At 34.4% G+C, this 19,343-nt stretch overlaps 1 protein-coding gene across 6 annotated transcripts in view; it reads left to right on the top strand.

Annotated features, from left to right (window-relative positions):
• The first annotated feature begins 950 nt into the window (after positions 1 to 950).
• LOC111509351 (Centrosomal protein 290kDa) overlaps positions 951 to 19,343 on the top strand; it is a 155,777-nt gene continuing 137,384 nt past the window's right edge. For 3 of the 6 annotated variants that reach the window (XM_074174649.1, XM_074174651.1, XM_074174652.1), the window contains exons 1-5: positions 951 to 1,340; positions 16,809 to 16,894; positions 16,952 to 17,137; positions 18,901 to 19,036; positions 19,089 to 19,225. In XM_074174649.1, the coding sequence (XP_074030750.1) occupies positions 1,037 to 1,340; positions 16,809 to 16,894; positions 16,952 to 17,137; positions 18,901 to 19,036; positions 19,089 to 19,225 (849 nt within the window). In that variant the 5' untranslated portion in view covers positions 951 to 1,036. Of the gene's footprint in view, positions 1,341 to 16,660; positions 16,757 to 16,808; positions 16,895 to 16,951; positions 17,138 to 18,900; positions 19,037 to 19,088; positions 19,226 to 19,343 lie in introns of those variants that run through there. The other 3 variants (XM_074174647.1, XM_074174648.1, XM_074174650.1) reach the window with 2 other exon arrangements.

A 19,343-nucleotide genomic window follows, 5' to 3' on the forward strand; every position in this document is an offset into this window, starting at 1 on the left:
TTCAGGGAAATCCCGAAGGATATGCTGAAACGTGTAGGGAATTTGTTAAAAAAAAGGCTGACATTATGTGTTGCAGAAAATGGCCATTTTGAACATCTTTTGGATTTCTGTATTCAATAAAGAATTTAGGCGTCATTATTCATAGTGAAAAAATTTGTGTTAGTAAATGTAAATAAATGAATTTTTTGTGGTTACAACAGATATTAAAACTGAGTATAATTTATGAAATATTTGTTTTTCGTATTGTATACTTCCGATAAAAAATGTAGTGAACTTTTGAAACAATTTACTACATTCTGTTTGAAAATGAATGACACTTCACTGGTTTTACCCTATATATTGTTTTCGAAAGTTGAGATTCCCGTAATTATCATATTGATGTTGACTAACTTTTCCTAAAAAAAAATCCAATTAGTTGCTGTAGACATGCGGGTGGTAAATTAAAAAAAGATTGTCTGCAAAATAGGTTTTTCTGGAATAACTTGGCAATGCCGCAATGGAAATTTGAAAACAAACATTTCTTAGAGAGCTAAAAAAATATGGAATCCAATGACGTATTCATATACTGGGTGTTCTTTTTAAAAAAATATAACTTTGGATGGCCACGCTCGGCTGAATCACCCAGTATGCGAAAAATTATTTAAAGAAATAGTATTTATCAATATGACAGTGAAAAAAAATTGATAAATTTAAAAAATTGTTTTCCCTGATGGCAATGGACTGAGGGAACCTTGTTGACTCACCCTGTATAGAAGAAACTACCATGCCTCTCTCTAGAAACTTTACCAACATTTTTCAGGTCATGCTCTGTCGAGCATTGGCTAGTAAACAACCCTCTGTTTTTTAACGTTGATATAACATTATGACGTCAATTTGGTATTGTATACTCGAGGAAACCGTGTAAACAAAACTGAATGCTTTGAAGTAATTCGGTCGTGTTGCTAGGTAACTACAATACCTACAAATACATTCTAGTGTCAAATTAGGAAATATATTCTTTTATTTATATAAATAGGTACTTTGTGAAAGACTAAAGATGGATTGGAAATATATTCTCGCTTTGAATATCGAAGAAATACACGAGGAAGAAAAAGAAGAGTTGTATAATATAGTGACGTGGTTTGAATATGAAAAAGAGGAAGTAGATTTAGACAAACTTAAAGTACTATTTAGGGTGAGTCAAGAGATTTTGAAGTATAAGGGGGTACAAGTTGAAACTTTGTTGCACGAGTTGGAGGAAATAGCATTAAAAAAGGACGAAGAAGAGGTTAGGAAACAAGACTCCGATACAGAGCCCAGAAGCATTCGATCCAGAAAGTCTAATTCTTTGGAATATGGAAGTGAGTAAAAATAGATAGTACTTTATACTTTTTGACGTTGTTATTGCAAGATTTTCTGTTTACCCGAGCAATATTTTTTTATAAAAAGCATTGCCTTTCCACGATCCTTTTGAATTCTTTTTGCGAGTAAGTTGCGCCCGATTGGGTGTATATGAAGAAATTTTCAGATTTATTTTTTGTATGAGCTAGACCATAGACTGAAACTAACCAATGAATACAAATTTGAGCCCCATTTAAACGTAAAACGAACGATACAATTTCCTAACCTGAATATTTTTAATTTTTGAAAAAAATGACCAGAATCTTAGAGCAGTAGTAATTTGGGAGTTTTATTTTTTTTTGAAAAATAAAAACAAATTGAAGAATGTAACAGAGGTTAGGTTAGGTCTGTCAGTCTGGAAGATTATAGTTGATTATGGTTGGTAAAAGTTGCACGAAAAATTAGGTGAAATATATTTGGCATGCTCACCAATGGCATACTTAGCGGGAAAACAATTAGTATCTCTGGATTTCAGATGAACTGGGTAGTTTTGCAGAATTTTTCTGCGGAAGAAGGGGAAACCACACCCTTTTTACAAGGGACTTTCTTATTGGTCGAATACCGAAATTAAAAAAAAAAGTATGACTATGAAGAGCAGAAGTTCAGTTTAAAACTGGATATTGGAGATGATTAAATTGCTGTCTTTTGATGCGCGTTTTGTTAACAAAGTTGTTGTTACCAGGAGGTTACTAAGACTACTCCTTGCTGATGTTTATGTGTGCATCTAAACGAATCATTACTTCACATAATGAGGAACAATTAATTATATTTCAGTATTTTGCTATTGTCCTTTTAATTACTTCCTAACTGATACCTAATCTTCATCTTTCTTTTCTTCCTACCTGTAATTAATTATATACCAGTGCGAACGATGAGCTTTTAGAAATGTGACTTTCATCACCTTTCATAGATCTCATTCTACATTTTTCCATATCTAGATTTTCGAAGCTATCGCCCTCTTACGAACGACCGACAACTCTCAAAAGTCGAAACTTGTGCGAGCTGTAAATTAACGAGATTTTACCTTTTGAGGTGCGATTTCTAGCACAGGTTGGGAAATACCGGACCTCTAAGAAAGGTTGGAAAGCATATTTTTTGGAGTGAGGTAACTTATGCCAATTTGATTTTTCAATTGTCAAGAGTGGAAATTACTGTTGTATTCTGTTACAGTACAAAAATATTGGGAATTTAAAAACTATAAAAATTTAAACAAACTTAATTTTTTTCAAATGTATTGAATTTAAAAAAAATCTACTTCTTTGTAAGAAATATAATTTGTTAATGTATCATTATTTCACTCACTTCGAGCACAGAAGAATAATAGAAAATGTACGTCATGTATTTTCATGATATGAATTTCAAGTGGTAGTTACTACTTCTCATGTGGTTTCGTTAACCATCAAAGATGATTTGAAAATTTATGGCGTTTTCAAATCATCATCAATGGTAACAAAAAATATAAAAACACATGTTGGCTTATATTCCAAATTGGATATTATTTGGATACCAAAAGAAAATATATGTCAGAAATAATTTCGATATTATTTTCATTCGCTAAATGTGCATGAATGGAACGGAAAGTTGAAAACACTAGGTTATTGAAATTATTATCAAATGAATTTTTCGGATATTTTTACTGAGTCTACTTTTTCAACTTTTCAATGCAATGCATATTGTTTTCCCTTTGTGAAATGCAACAATGGAACCTTACAACTAGTTACTTGTTGAAAAAGTGCAAGCTTGAAACGTACACTCATATATATATATATATATATATATATATATATATATATATATATATATATATATATATATATATATATATATAGAAACAGAAGTTAATATCGGACATAGCACTCATGAAAGTGGCAAACCATAGACACGTGTTTCGGGCTTTTGGCCCATCATCAGTATGGTGCAGCCAAGTGTAAGGATGGGCAACACTTGGTTACCAAAAGATAGAAATACAAATGCACGGAGCCACCAACAGGAGCCAACCGCACATTTGTGGTTTCAGTTGATAGATCTCGTGTTCACAAGAAAACTATCAAAATCACCACGGAGGCAGCTATAGCTACCTGCGTGACATCCGGGTCCAGGAAATTATACAAATATGAAAGTTATTGAGTGTCTTGATATAGAAACAGAAGTTAATATCGGACATAGCACTCATGAAAGTGGCAAACCATAGACACGTGTTTCGGGCTTTTGGCCCATCATCAGTATGGTGCAGCCAAGTGTAAGGATGGGCAACACTTGGTTACCAAAAGATAGAAATACAAATGTGCGGTTGGCTCCTGTTGGTGGCTCCGTGCATTTGTATTTCTATCTTTTGGTAACCAAGTGTTGCCCATCCTTACACTTGGCTGCACCATACTGATGATGGGCCAAAAGCCCGAAACACGTGTCTATGGTTTGCCACTTTCATGAGTGCTATGTCCGATATTAACTTCTGTTTCTATATCAAGACACTCAATAACTTTCATATTTGTATAATTTCCTGGACCCGGATGTCACGCAGGTAGCTATAGCTGCCTCCGTGGTGATTTTGATAGTTTTCTTGTGAACACGAGATCTATCAACTGAAACCACAAATGTGCGGTTGGCTCCTGTTGGTGGCTCCGTGCATTTGTATTTCTATCTTTTGGTAACCAAGTGTTGCCCATCCTTACACTTGGCTGCACCATACTGATGATGGGCCAAAAGCCCGAAACACGTGTCTATGGTTTGCCACTTTCATGAGTGCTATGTCCGATATTAACTTCTGTTTCTATATCAAGACACTCAATAACTTTCATATTTGTATAATTTCCTGGACCCGGATGTCACGCAGGTAGCTATAGCTGCCTCCGTGGTGATTTTGATAGTTTTCTTGTGAACACGAGATCTATCAACTGAAACCACAAATGTGCGGTTGGCTCCTGTTGGTGGCTCCGTGCATTTGTATTTCTATCTTTTGGTAACCAAGTGTTGCCCATCCTTACACTTGGCTGCACCATACTGATGATGGGCCAAAAGCCCGAAACACGTGTCTATGGTTTGCCACTTTCATGAGTGCTATGTCCGATATTAACTTCTGTTTCTATATCAAGACACTCAATAACTTTCATATTTGTATATATATATATATATATATATATATATATATATATATATATATATATATATATATATATATATATATATATATATATATATATATATATATATATATATATATATATATATATATATCATGATGACGAATGTTCCAGTGCGAAATTATCATGTTAATATCCTGAAAAACATTTCTGCTGATATTTCTGAACCACATACTAGCTTTAATATGCAATTTTGCTTATTAAAGCTTTCAGTAAGTAGACTCAATGTGACGAATTCGTTATTCTTTGAAAGACATTATTTCTTACTGGTTTTTATGGGTGTATAACCTTTCAGAATCTGAAAAATGATTAAAGCTAAATTAATAGAGAATCTGCTGAAGTGTAATGATGAGCAAACTGAAAGATTCACCCCGAGTCCAATTAGTCAGTAACCTATCGTAGGTTTCCATAAATTTTGCCTACAAATTGAAAAATCAATTGAGGAAAATAAAATATTTATACATAGTTAGTTATAGTTAGTTATAGTAGTCGACATTTCGAAAAACAATACATTTTCATTTTCACAATTAATTTTAAAATTTTTGCATCAGTTGTGAATAGCTGTACCTATTTCTTTTGGCATATGTCAAAATATAAATCCATACATCCATCCTTTCGTTTCCATAAATTTTGCCTACAAATTGAAAAATCAATTGAGGAAAATAAAATATTTATACATAGTTAGTTATAGTTAGTTATAGTAGTCGACATTTCGAAAAACAATACATTTTCACAATTAATTTTAAAATTTTTGCATCAGTTGTGAATAGCTGTACCTATTTCTTTTGGCGTATGTCAAAATATAAATCCATACATCCATCCTTTCGCCTTCATAATATTACCAGGAGTAAAACAGGAAATTTAATTGTGAAGAAAAATCTTAAAAATATCATCAACTCTAATTTTATTGTTGGCGATTTCACGCTCAGAGTCCATTGACACGAGATTGTTAAGTTTTGTATCTTCGTTATCTTGTCAATTTTTTGAAATTTTCAACTTGTTGTTGATTATGCTCATAAAAAAGATTTTTTCAAATAAAAAAAATATTCAGAAATTTTTTTTTATTCATACAACTTTGAGAATGTCGTGAGGTCACACCACAGAAGGGGTTGTAATTGTGACGTAATCCATGTAGCTACTTGTGCCTGGCATCTAAAACTATGTAAGTGCCGGATGTCAACTCAGCTTGATCTTGAGCGGATCACCTTGGGGATATAACATGAATATGAAAAAATGTGACGGAACTGAAAATTCTCAATGTATTCAAGTTACACTTCATTGTGTGATTTTGACTAAGTAGTTCACAACACTGCAAAATGTATTTCATTACACAATTGCTTCATCAGGCGTGTTCATTCAAAGTGAAACACGTGTTGTGGTTTTGCAATCTGTGAAAATTTCACAATAAAGTGCCATTTAAATATAAAAAACAGGGTATAATTTTGTTCAGTTTTCGTCCAATTATAGTTTAGTAATTTTCAAGTTGAATTTCACACATTATTGGATCCAAGCGTAAGCGAGTCCAAGGAATCACGAGTACGAAAGTAGTAGGGTATCACTAAGGACACAGTTTTGAAATATACAATTTTTAAGTTGGTCTGTTCATGGGTCTCTCTTTCTCTCTCTATGTCATTGGCTTATGCTTCCATTCAGCCGCATTAGTTTTTCCTAAATTTTTGTTACCGCTATCGCTAATCACTGCTCATTGCTTGCATCATACAGTCCACAACTACTCAGCGCTTTGTTAGTTGAATTTGCAGCAGGGATTCCATAATTCAGGTGAGTGCATTTTCAACTTGGTTTCGCAATTTATATTCATATGAACTACGAACCGGATTCGTTTTCATCTCTTTGCATATATTTTTCTTCAATACTATAATCAACTGGATAATTTGTCTTCACGATTATGAAAGTTTCAGTTTTCATATAAATTTAAGGTTACTCCATACCGCTTCATAAAAATAATTTTTTGTTGATATTCGGCCCTTCGCTAACAATATTTGCTTTTGAAATTCGACAGCTGATCAGATCTTATTGAACTAAGAGCTATTTTAGTTTTCACATAGATTATATCGACATGTCTACCTCTACGTTGTTTAAAATGAAACAATGTAGAGCTCTTCAAAAGGTTACTATTAATCAAATGTCAGAAATTTTAGATATTATTAATGAGGCAGAAACTGATGAAAACGTGAGACTTCAATTCAGAATTTTTAGTTGCCTTGAAAGGTGAAAATGATGAATAAGTTCAAAGTACTTTCGATCATATTTGTTTTCAAATTAATTCATCATATTTAATTCAATAAAATCAAATCTGAACCATAATCCGCTTTGATTCATAGAAGGAGAAATCGTATTTCTTTTACAAATTTGTCATCAAAGATACTGTTAACAATTCTACAGAATTTGAGAGTTTTTTGGTTGGATCGGATACATTTTCTGTTCGCCGTAGCGTAGACTCTAATATATTCGGTTATATCGGCTTCCCCCTGGGAGCAAACGTAATTAATTTGACCTTTTGATCTTCTCTGGGAGAATGGCTTTTTTTAAAGTCGACGACACCAGTGACTTCAAAGCAAAGTTATCTTTCAATTCCTTGTCGAAAGGAATCGAATCCACCTTCGACTGAAAATCTATATTGAAAAACAGTTTTAAATGAAAAAATGGTTCTCGCGCATTTCGTTACCTGAAGAATTTTCATTTAGAATTCAGAAGTAACTGAAGGTCATCAAATTGTTTACTTATTAGTTCGGTACAGAGGTTGTATACCAAGCATTACATTTCTGAATAACATATTTAAGTGATATATTCTGAATAGCTAGATATGTATACAGGTTGATATTTTTTCAAAGCTCTGTATGACCGTATTAATCCCCCCTTTTCAGGGCAAAAAATAAAATGTTTTTTTATATTTTTTTATTCACCCCACAGTTTGTTCAATTTAAAATCTCTGTTTGTGTTTCCTATGACCTAATGTTAAGTAGTGACTACTTCATACTTTTTCTATCTATACTATAATTTACCTGTTATACTGCCTACAACTACTCATTCATGAATACGCCAGAGTTTTTCTATGTAACTATCATATCCTACCTAAACAAGTTTTCAGCAAACACAATGTTTTGCAAGTTTCAATCATTTTGACACTCTATAGATGAGTTGTTGTTCACTTGCCAAGGAGAAACAAAAGGATTCACTCACCGCTACTGAATCGTTAGAATCGTCCAACAAATCGGAAATAGATTCTGTAAACGGTTTTTAATCTTTGATATGCCAATTTCCAATATCAACGTTATCCTCATTCCTGAGATTGTATACCAATTTCGAAAGCATTTTATGTAACTTGAATAAAACATAACGAGTTGCTTATTTTCGAGCGAAATTGTGTGTCGACATTCCATATCTCGTTTTCGAAAATTATATAAGTATTTTAATTACGTTTATAACCATCGTTCAGTTTTTTCTGAGCATCAGACTGAACTTCAGACAAATTTGCAAGAGAATAAGCAAGACCATATTTTGTTTCACGCACCATTGCGGATATTGTTCAGGTTGCAATAATATATTTTTGTGCATTTTCTCATAGAAGCGATCTAAATTTAACAGGTCAATGTCAAAAGTTACACAATCATCTGCGTTGACGACGTCAAGGTATTTTGTCTCTTCTGCGGGTTCACCACTGGGTTGCGTAATATATAGCGAAAAACTTGCATTCATCTAGATTTACCGTCAGATCAGCATCTTTCAGGCGACGTGCTACTTCGCGTAATGAGCGTATATGATTTTCAAATGTTTTAGAGACGATTTCGACATCACATAGATAAACAAAGATGTTGGATTCGAGTTCTGGACCAAAAACGGCGTCCATTAAACGTTGCTGGCATTGCATGGCATTAGATAAACCAAACGATGGAACATTGTAGTGAATTAAACCCCTTGTGCCAACAGGATTTACCAAAATGCACTTTTCAAATCCACAGATGAAATATAGCGGGCATCGTTTAACATGTTCAGAATTCTATCAACAAATGGTAGTGGATATGAATTGGATATTGATTTGTTTTTGTTAGGAATTTGATTTTCGACCATCGAAACAAAAGCAAAAATCCCTATTTTGCTTTTTTACCAATAATACAGGTGACGACCGAGGTTTGATGAAGGTATACAACTTCAAGTTTTAAAATTTGATCTAATTCTTTATTCATGTGGTTTATCATAGAATAAAATACTGCCGTTGTCAGAAAAGTTCTGTATCAAAATTATGAATCTTCTTCCTAATTCTTCCTAATTTTTTGGAACCACATAACTACCAGCGAGTTAATAACTTTACAAAGATTTTCTGTTCAAAGAGGTACCGTTACAATTCCTCTAATATTTTGCTGGACCCTATCGGCAGTTTCAACACAATTATAGTGAGTTGGATTAATTTTGATTTCGAATAAATCCAAAATTGCTAAGCCACGCTTCTCAGTAACTGATTTAGTCGCAGAATCTGAAACAGCAACTATTTCTTCACCAAGTAAAATTAATTCAACCTAAGATCGGTAACAATTGTTTCTAATAAAACGGGTGCAGCCTGCACTTCTGTTGAATGACTAGTGAGATTCTCCTCATGAAATAATCTGATCCTGGCCCGAAAAATACAGTGAGGTAAATCCCGGCTAGTACGATTCACCTCCGCTGTTCGTTTCCCGCACACCTATCCCAAGTCGATGAAGTAACGCCCTGCTCACCATACTTATAACAAAATCTTCCTCTTTTTGTCTACAATGCCTATAAGTGTGATTCAACTCGCTGAAATTCCAACATTTTGATTGAGGCTGTGAAAAATTATTATTTTCTGCACTATGAAACTGAGCATTTGAAGTGTTTTCATCATGATTATCAATTAGTAAATTCCTGTCCGATTTCTTGTACAAAAATGATTACTATTTTGTGTGTTGAAAAAACTATTGCGGGGATTTCGTGAAGTTCATGATGAGAAGTTTGAATTGCTTGTTTCTTTTTCAGCGAGTGAAAAAATCTTCGAAAGACACCTGATCAGGTAGTGTCGAACTCTTTCCGACTAAAAAACCACCTTTGAGTCAAGCAGGCTACTGTGAAACTACCCTCTGGCATTACTTCGGAATAGTAGACTATGGTGATGATTCAGGGATCATCCTTTTTTTCAGTACTTCATCATTATTCGTTTTGTTCTTTTCTTTTCTTTGTCAGGATGGTCTTGGAGAGTTTACTAACGGCTTCCAGTTTTCTTTATTTTTGAGCATCTTCCCTATCATGTTTTCCGATGATGATTCTCCTGTCGTCATTTCTGCGTTTCGTCTCTGTTCTTCCCAACATATGCAATCAAAGATTGTATGTTCTACCATCTTTATCATTCCGCAATACTTGCACTCTTCGGTGTCACTCCCTTCAAACCTAAGCAGATACGCCTGAAAACACCTATGTCCCGTTAGGACTTGTGTGAGAAAGTAATTCACCCCTCCCCATTTTCTGTTCATCCATGGTTCTTTGTCTCTTATCAGTTGGCCTTTCCATCGTCTGTTTGCTAACCCTTTTGGTACGTTGCTTCGCGAAACTGTGAATGGCACACATTTCTTTATACATGATTAAAATCTTGGATTCTCATCTGGTCAACCGAAAATTTAGAGTAAGAATACACCAAGCGATCTCTACGGATTTTTCAATGGAAGCAGGTGTTCCGCAGGGGTCATGTTTATCCCCACACTTGTACTCTGTATACATATGACTTACCAATGTTCGCAGAAACGAATGTAGGCATATATGCAGATGATACTGCCATATATGCCCATTCTTACTCCATCTTAATCATCAGATGATTCCTACTTTTATACTTTTGAGAGGGAGTGGGGGAGGAGTGGGGATTAAGTGGGGGTGAATTGCAAAGTGACATAAGACACATTCAATGAAAGAGATACTTGAATGGATAAAATACAAATGAAATATACTTGTTGATTTCATTATGAAACATGTCTTTTTTTTCATCTCAAGAGAATATTTACAAGAGACTAGAGAACATAAAATGGTTGTGAGAGATTTGTCTAGAAGAGCATGGAATTGAAATAAAAAACAAATAATAATGAGACGAAGTGGAGAACAATGCCCCAACCATCGCATTGTTCAATGTGTACCAACCCAAAACAATGTACACTCAATGTACACTCTTTATTTCATTTCTTTTTTATTTTTATTTTTTTTCCTAAAATTACATATATAAATAAACTTAAAACTAACATTATATTACTAACTAACTAACTAATCTAAATCTATTCTACAAAATCAATTTCATAAATTATATTTGTAATTGTTCGATATCGCTCTATCGAAGAGGTCACCACTTTACGACTTTCCTCCAGAGATGCAATCTCCCGATCTACTTCGGCCAATTCTTTCAACAATTCACTTCGTCGGCTGACAAGTCTCGCCTCATTGCGAGAAATGTCAACCAACGCGGCCTCACCAGATCGAGAAGCATCTTATGCTTGCTCGCAATTCCGGAAGAAAGTTTTCAAGCGTTCACTCACCCCTCCGATAGGCTCCGAAACTGGCACTGGCACTGGTGGCGCGATCTCTCCAGCAGGCTCTGGCACTTGTTGTGCTGGTGTTAGCGCCAGTGGTGTCAATGGCGACACCGTCAATGGGGCGAACTGTGTGAGGATTTCACCCGGAGATGGCGCCCTCGGTGTTTCCACTGCTGCCACTGATTCCACTGCTGGCGTTGGTGGTGCGGGCGGCGTGGGGGGTCGCAAGCTGTTGCGAGCAGTCGACCAACTACCCGCATAGGGATTAGTTCTACTACAAGCACTCCTGTACTGTCAATAACACTAACCTTTGCGGATTGCCGCTTGACTCGCTTCGCGACAGACTCTTCAAACAAGCAAGGGCTGCTTGGTCGTCGCACGCCCTTCGAAATTGCCGCCTTCTCCTCAACGGCTGCTTCAACCATGCCTCCTTCCTCGAATAAGTCAGGGCTGACTGGTCGCACCACAGCACCCTCCTCCTGCATTATCGACGCCACAGCATCGGTCAATTGCTGAGTGTATCCTTCCATTCTGAAAATGATAAAAATAAAAAGTTAGTAGGGCGAGCAATGGTGGGAAGTGGGCGGGGCGAGCAATGGTGAAAAGAAAGCGGGCCGCGCTTCGATTCGCCCCGGCGTCGGTTGCGCTCCGCGCGGTCCCGGCGACGGTTGCGCTACGCGCGGTCCCGCCGCCCCGATTCGCTACTCCACAATTCACCATGTAGGTTCAATTGATACGTCATCTGTTGGTTTTGGTTTTGGTTCTAATACTCTGACATTTGGGTTTATGTCCATTCCTGGATACCATAGTACTGGTCCACCTCTTGAATTATCATTATGTTTTTTCTCCAGAACTACAACTCTCTGCTCCAAAGCGTCATATTTTTTCACTGTAGATGCTGTTACATCGGAAATTTTCATTTCTACATCGCGTTTAAGACTATCATATTCACGTGCCAGAGTTATCCGAGCCTCTGCAATTTTATCATCGAATGCTTGACGTGCATCGCGAGCAACATTACCTATTGTGAATTGTATTGCAGCTTGTAGGGCTAGAAGTATGACCTCCTTTGCTCCATTAGTTTCCCCCTCAAGGTAAGATACAGTTACACAATAACTCTTGTCAATTGGTTCGCTTGTATTTTTCAATATTTTTCTTTGCATGTCATAATGACCATCTTTTGTTAATTTAAATCCATTCCCGGGAGGACCTCGAATGACATTACTACCCCACTTTCTTTTTCTACCAAACTAATCTATCGTTTTAGACATTGTGCACCCTACGACGATTCTCTTCAAACTGATATTTCTTTCATTTACATTATGCTATATACTTTGCAGTAATTGGTTAGGAAAATATAAATGAAACAAATAATTTTTTTAATCATTTTATATTCATCAAAGTAATACATATACATACACAACACATAAACATACACAATACATTAATATCACATTGCAGTTTTATTTATGAATACCTACAAGAATATCAATATTGGATATTCCGGAATTGAATAGAATTTCAATTATTGATCTCGGCAGACAATAAATTGATTAGTTGATCCAGTGGACTCTCCTGAGTTTGTGATTCTTGAATAATATTAGTTATCCACCGAATATTATCATTCGGATCGTTTTGACAAAATTCAGTCTCATTATGACCCCAGGGAAGAGTGTGGGTAGTATTCGGAATGATAAATCGTTTATCGTCATGATATGATAATGCAATTTTATTCTTCAATTCAGTATACATATCATGCAACACGCTTCTAAATGAATTCATCTTTCTGAATATCATACCACCATGTTTCACGATTTTTTGGTAATCTTCGCATGTCAATTCATTCTTTACAACCGAGCGTTTCACCCCTTTAGCTTTCTTAAATTCACCATCAACAGATTTCACATAATACGCTTTTGCACCTGTACCATAAAAGCTCATGATTGGATCATTCGGAAATTCGTCTTTGAAGTTACCCAAGATTGAACTTGTTACTGGAATATTGAATTGGTTAACTATACTGTAATTGGATGTATCAAACCTACTTATGTTAGTTTTCATGAATTCATAAAAATTTTCTGTATTCACTTTCAAAATGAGTGAGTCGATATCTGTGTACAGTAAAGAGACATTTTCACCAAAGTGTTGTTTGATGCATCCATAGAAAAAGTCGTACATGACTGTTTTTGATAATTCTAATATAGAAAATCCCAAATATAATGGTTTATCATAATGGACTTTAACTTTACCCAATTGAATGACAACGAAATTTTCTGTGAAAATTGAACAATTTTTGAAATTTGGTCTGGATATGAGAGTGCTGGCACCTATATTTTTCTTTATATTTTCCCAATGTGTAACGAGTCTAACATCAATTCTGTTATCTACATTCTCCATTGTCTTTCCATATACCGCATTATTCATTAGTTTAGAGAAATCTTTTACAGATTTGTTAGACCTGTTACGCATTTCAGTATTAAGATCTATATAGGGTTTCATCCAACGTGATTGTTTGAATTTTAATACTCTATGTGTATTCATTACAATCAAACCATATTTGATGGCTTGCTGTAGATTTCTATAATGAACAATATATTTTTTTTTATCATTCAAATTTGGAATTAATTTGTGAATTTTCGATTGTGTACGAGGTGGTATTAATTTTTCAACTAAAAATGGAAGATCAGAATGTTTATCATGCAACTCTTCTGGATAATGAATGTCCACTTCAAACACATACCCATACGGACTATCAGAACTCACATTCATCACATCGATGTTAAGAATTTCATTAGGTGTCAACCATGTAAATTCACTTGTTGGTAGAGGTTGTGACATGCTATGACCGTATAGATTCGTTGCATCTAAATATGTAATGAATGTGGAAGGTTCATTGGGATTATAATTTGGTGAAAATTTATTATTTGCTATATGTTTCCTCTCACTACACTGACTAATTCCACCTCGTATATCTTTTTGAAAAAAGTGATTCATATCAATGTCAGTTAGTAATTCCAATCCAATATTCGTATACTTCAACATAGCATCCCAATATAATCCAGATGCAGTGTAATAATGTGCTGGATCTAAGTTATGAATCTCCAAACTTGTGGTGCGAAAGTTTTCAAAAATATCACATAATAGCAATACATCCGACTTCAAATACAAATCAGAGTTTTCACCCAAATTCTGACACTCGAATAAATTCCACACATTTCTAGCCCTATCATAATCATTTTCTGATATATGTTCACAAATGAGTTTGTCATAGAACTGATTTTTTGTTGGAAGTGATGGATAATTCAATTTGTCAATGTTATCAACGAAGCTATATGGAAATACCCCTTTCTGCCTCATCAAATTGAATTTCTCAATTTGTGAGAAATGTTGATGCATCTCCAAACATTGATCAGAGGTCAAGTTAGCACTCAACTTCTCCAACGAATTAGTCATAAATTTATAACTATCGATAAATCTCATTTTGGGATATTTCTTCTTAACCTTACCATCTTTATCGATATAGGTGTGTGTGAAGAGATGCTTAGTGAAAGATATGTATTTCTCTTTTGTTTGTGGGATGACATCAACTTTCTCTTTATTCCTTCACAATTCCCTTATGAATAAATGGCAATCATAGCCGCTTAAATTGTGGAAAATAATAGGTACAAAGTTAGGGATTTTGAAATTCAAATTACATTTGGAATGAGCGGCATGTGATCTTTTCTTTCCTGTAACATGACAATGATCTCTAACTTTGACTTCACCATCAATAAATGGTTTATTACATATACCACAAGTTCCGGCTGCAGCAAATTGTTCCTCTACTTCGAGGGTTTGTGCATCCATTGGTATAGGGTATCTGAGATGATTTTCATATATCTTTTTCAAATCATCTTCAATGCTACTCACAAATTTCTGAGCTGCATCTACACCCCTATATGTAACAAATTTCGACAAATCATCATTATATGAACATTTTATCACACAAGCAAATGAATATGGAGCATGTTTGAATGTTTTAATCGTGTATGAACTTTCTAGATTTGGCTCATTCACGTGAATCGGTTCAAGTACTGATTCAAAATCAGCATATACTACAAATGGTACCCTCATTTGTCTCTCAAAATTTTGAAACATTAATTTATTTTCCGCAACCATCTGACCATATTTATCGATCTTAAAATTGGTGGTTGGTGTTGTTGTACTAACGAGATTACAATCATTCATCTTATGACGTAAAAGCAATCTTTCGCTGGAAAAATATATCAAACATCCATCACAAAAATATTTTTTGTGATCATGAGCTGATAGTTGACTAGAAACTAATCTTGAAAGATCTTTGATCCAACAATAGTGACTATTACCGGAGTCATCAGTTATAAGTAACAAACAGTCGTAGACAGATCAATCGAAAGAATGCTATGTGATTCGCTAGTGTTATCTAAATTCAATGATTGTGATGTACTTTATAACTCCTACCTCATTCAGTGTGATGAAAACATACAATATTCCTGCTTGAAACCTTTCTGGAACCGGAAGTATGAATTATCCCTTATTAAATTCCCTAAAAATTCATCAAGTGGCTGCATATGACAAACTGCAGACATTGCACATTTGTTATCCATATTATAAAATTATCCACAAAAAATCTCCATATGATTTTTTTTTCTGAAATACGATTCAGAACTGACGCCCATACATACACTAAGACGCCCACACATTCATCTAAGACATCATCTCACCATTCCTCCTCATACCTCGAAACTTTTCAAACGTTCGCTTTCTTATTCAATAGTAGCTTCCGGGAGTGTTGGGAAAACGCCATTATTTTCATTCTATAAAGCATTAGAAAACATATATTTACCAATTTCCGGGATATGAATCCAAAATACCCACCGTCATCGCGCTTTATCCTGTTGTAAAGCGACTTTTTGGCTTTAGTTGGTGGAAGAGCAGACGTAGGCGTGGGTCAATTAGAAAATATTGACACGCGAACTGAACCTCTTTCGTGTTCTTCTATTTGTTAGATTTTATTTTGGTGAATTTGAAATGATAAAAACTTTTTTTCTAACTTATGTTTCCGCTGGTCAGGTGCTATCCCCCGAAGTCCCGATACATTTGGGAGAGCGCAACAGCTATATCAACCAACGACCACTCCCCACATTGTGTGGCAAGTAATCTTCCGGTCCCAGAATCATGTGCCCTGAACAGGCGCAGTGAGCCAAGAATGACAGACTTTTGCATCTGTCCGGCTGAGATGCGACAAGCCGGTATGATTTTGAGATTCGAGAGTAGTAGTGGCATCATTCCATCAAGGACTCCAATAATCTGAACAACTATTTTGACAGAGTGGTCTGGTAAAGTCTGCGAAGTTCGAAAAGGAAATCTCGATATTTTATCTTCTTTTCGGACGATATCCGTCTCGTCAGGAGCTGTAAACTCCACGACAAATATCGTCTTGCTCTGGTGGTCAAGAAGGACTACATCAGGTTCATTATTATCATCATTATCATTATCAATATTTGTGATGCACTTGTTATGTATTATCAATATTGTAATTCATATTATTTGATGTTGTAGTAGTAGTCAGTTGAGTTTTCATTTCCCAGGAATGAACTGGGAACATTCCACTTATTCGATCTTTGTCTTATTGAAAGTTGGAAAAATCGAACTTGAGAACAAGAACAATACTAGGTTAAAAAACATAAAATATTGTTATTGGTGTTTTTATATTCAACTTTTACAGATTTGGAGCAGAAATATTTGGAACTGAGATCAAAATTGAAAAAAATTGTTAAAACTAACGAGAAAAAAGACCTGGAAATAAGTAAGGTAACTATTTTGAAAGACGAATTTCATTCCATTGATGATTATAGAATATATTTCTAGTTATCGAATAAAGTAAAACTTTTGGGACAAGAGAATAGACGTTTACAAATGGAGCTACAAAGCGGAATTCATGACATGGAAAGTGAATCTGATGTTTCTGAGACTGGTAAAGAACAACGAAACCAACTCCTGGAATCTCTTAATACAAAAAATAAACAAATATCCGATCTTTTGATGGAGATTGAGGTAAGAATTTCAAATGTTACATTCATTGTTATTAGTCGTCTCTGGTAAGTTCGTTATTTTGGAGGGGGAGGCATACTTGAGATATCAGTCAGAGTATAAGTTTTCATGTGTAAAACTCTTCATTGAAAGTCTTCTTTCTGTTTCATTCAACAGCACTTCTGAGTAAGTGAGCAGTATTGATTATCAATCAGTTAGTAGTGCCGCTGATGTATTAGTGAACTAACGCATAGATCAAAAAAGAATAAAGAAACGCATCAGTTTATGGATTTGTATGTAATCTAGTGATATTGGAGGTGATTGTGTATGAGAACTTGACCTTGTTCAATACTTCTGGTTTTCTTGTAACCACCCCAATCTAGGTTTTTAAGTTAAGTTTAAGTTATGAAGTTATTTTGAATCGCACCATTGATCCAGATAAATATATTACTCAATTATGGTCCACAATATCATTGCATGAAATGAAAATGCTGCAATGTCGGGCTTTTAGTGTTTTCAAGCTACAAGAAAAAGGGTATTGCACAATATATCTTTCGCTATTTTACCATTTTCATTACATAAATTGACCTCCGAAACAATAAAAGACAAGGAAATACTCGAAGATAAAGTAACATATGCACATGTAGGATTCACAAATGAATGTTCCTCATTTTTTCAGTGAGTCCCACTTAATCCTCATGTATATATCTCAAACACGTATTACAAAGTCTCATATCAACTACTTTACCTGTCTCACTGAAACATAAATACCAATTACCTGTTGTTTTTTTGGTTTTCATTTTCTTTTCTCTCAATTTGTTTTATGCTCTTGAAGAAGTTTCTAGCTTTCTTTTTGGGCTCTGTGATTTAGTGATTTTTTCTATGGCTAATTTTTTCTTCAATTTCAGAAATGATTTTAAATTTTTTGAAATAATCCTTTTTCTCAAGTGTTGATAATGCAAAACAAATTATTCAGAATAGTAATCTCTGAAAGAATAATCATTATCTTCTTAAGAAGAATCTGAGATAGTTAACTGACATTTTCTGGTGTTTGTATTCTTCTGTAATCCAAGCTCATCATGGGAAAATATTAATTTATTTTCGAAGAAAAGAGAAATGAAACTTTCTATGTTTTTTACCACTTTTATTTGTAAATAACGTTACTGCAGTTTCTTCATATACGGACATTTTCAAACTTATACAATAAACTCAGAACGAAACTGCAGTAACGATAGTTACAAATAAAAGTGGTAAAAAACAGAGAAAGTTTCATTTCTCTTTTCTTCATTGTGATTTCCTACCACGTAGTAACGACTACATCCATCAATTTATTTATTTTTTTTCTTTGAATGTGATCAATTCATCTACTTTTATATTTTCTATTCGATCTTGAAAGATTATATTTTTTTGGTGATTTCCTGTTTTCTAAAACTCTTTGAATTCAAACATTCTCCATCATTTTGATTTCAATTCGTCACCCCTTTTCTTCTTAGCGTAAGCTCAGAAAAGGCGGAAGTACTGTCTGGGTTGATGTTTCGGTGTTGAAGCTTTGAGCTTCATCATTCATCATACTGCGATGAATATATTACCGAAATGAATTTTATTTATTCGATGAGTTGACATCCCAATAGGTCTCGAATGATCGAAAACCAGATTTGTCCATTGGCAATATTGAACAAAATTATATTTTTGGTTTTTAAAATGGGAAGATACACCGTTTTCATTTCATGTATTTATTTTATTGTGATAATTGATTCCTTCAGTATTTATCATAAATATTACTGCAGGGTGTTGAGAAAGAAAATTTTGCCTTGAGACAAAAAATTTCGAAAGTGAAAGATGAACTATTAGCCGCTACGGAAGAAATGACATCTGTGACTAAAACTTTGGAGTCCAAAGAAAAATGTTTGAAAGAATATACAGGTAACTCATCAGATCGAATGATAATAGTAATTGAATTTTGTTTTCTTTTTAGACAAATTAGAGAAAATGGAATTTCAATATAATGATTTGAAAAAAAACTTCAATGACTTGCATGAAACCAAAAACAGGATTGAAAATAATTTTCAGGAGAAACTGATCGAATTGAATTCATCAATAAAGGTACTTGAGGTGAGTATTTCTCTTTATTGCTCTGAGTCAAAACTCATCTATTCATTATTAAAACGATAAGTTCACTTTTTTCCAAAGATAAAATTATATATTTTGAAATTCTTACTCGACGTTCAAT

This window comes from Leptinotarsa decemlineata, unplaced genomic scaffold, assembly GCF_025532065.1.
Source record: "Leptinotarsa decemlineata unplaced genomic scaffold, Ldec_3_MD MMD2_tig00000690_RagTag_RagTag, whole genome shotgun sequence".
Classification (NCBI taxonomy): Eukaryota; Metazoa; Arthropoda; class Insecta; order Coleoptera; family Chrysomelidae; genus Leptinotarsa; species Leptinotarsa decemlineata.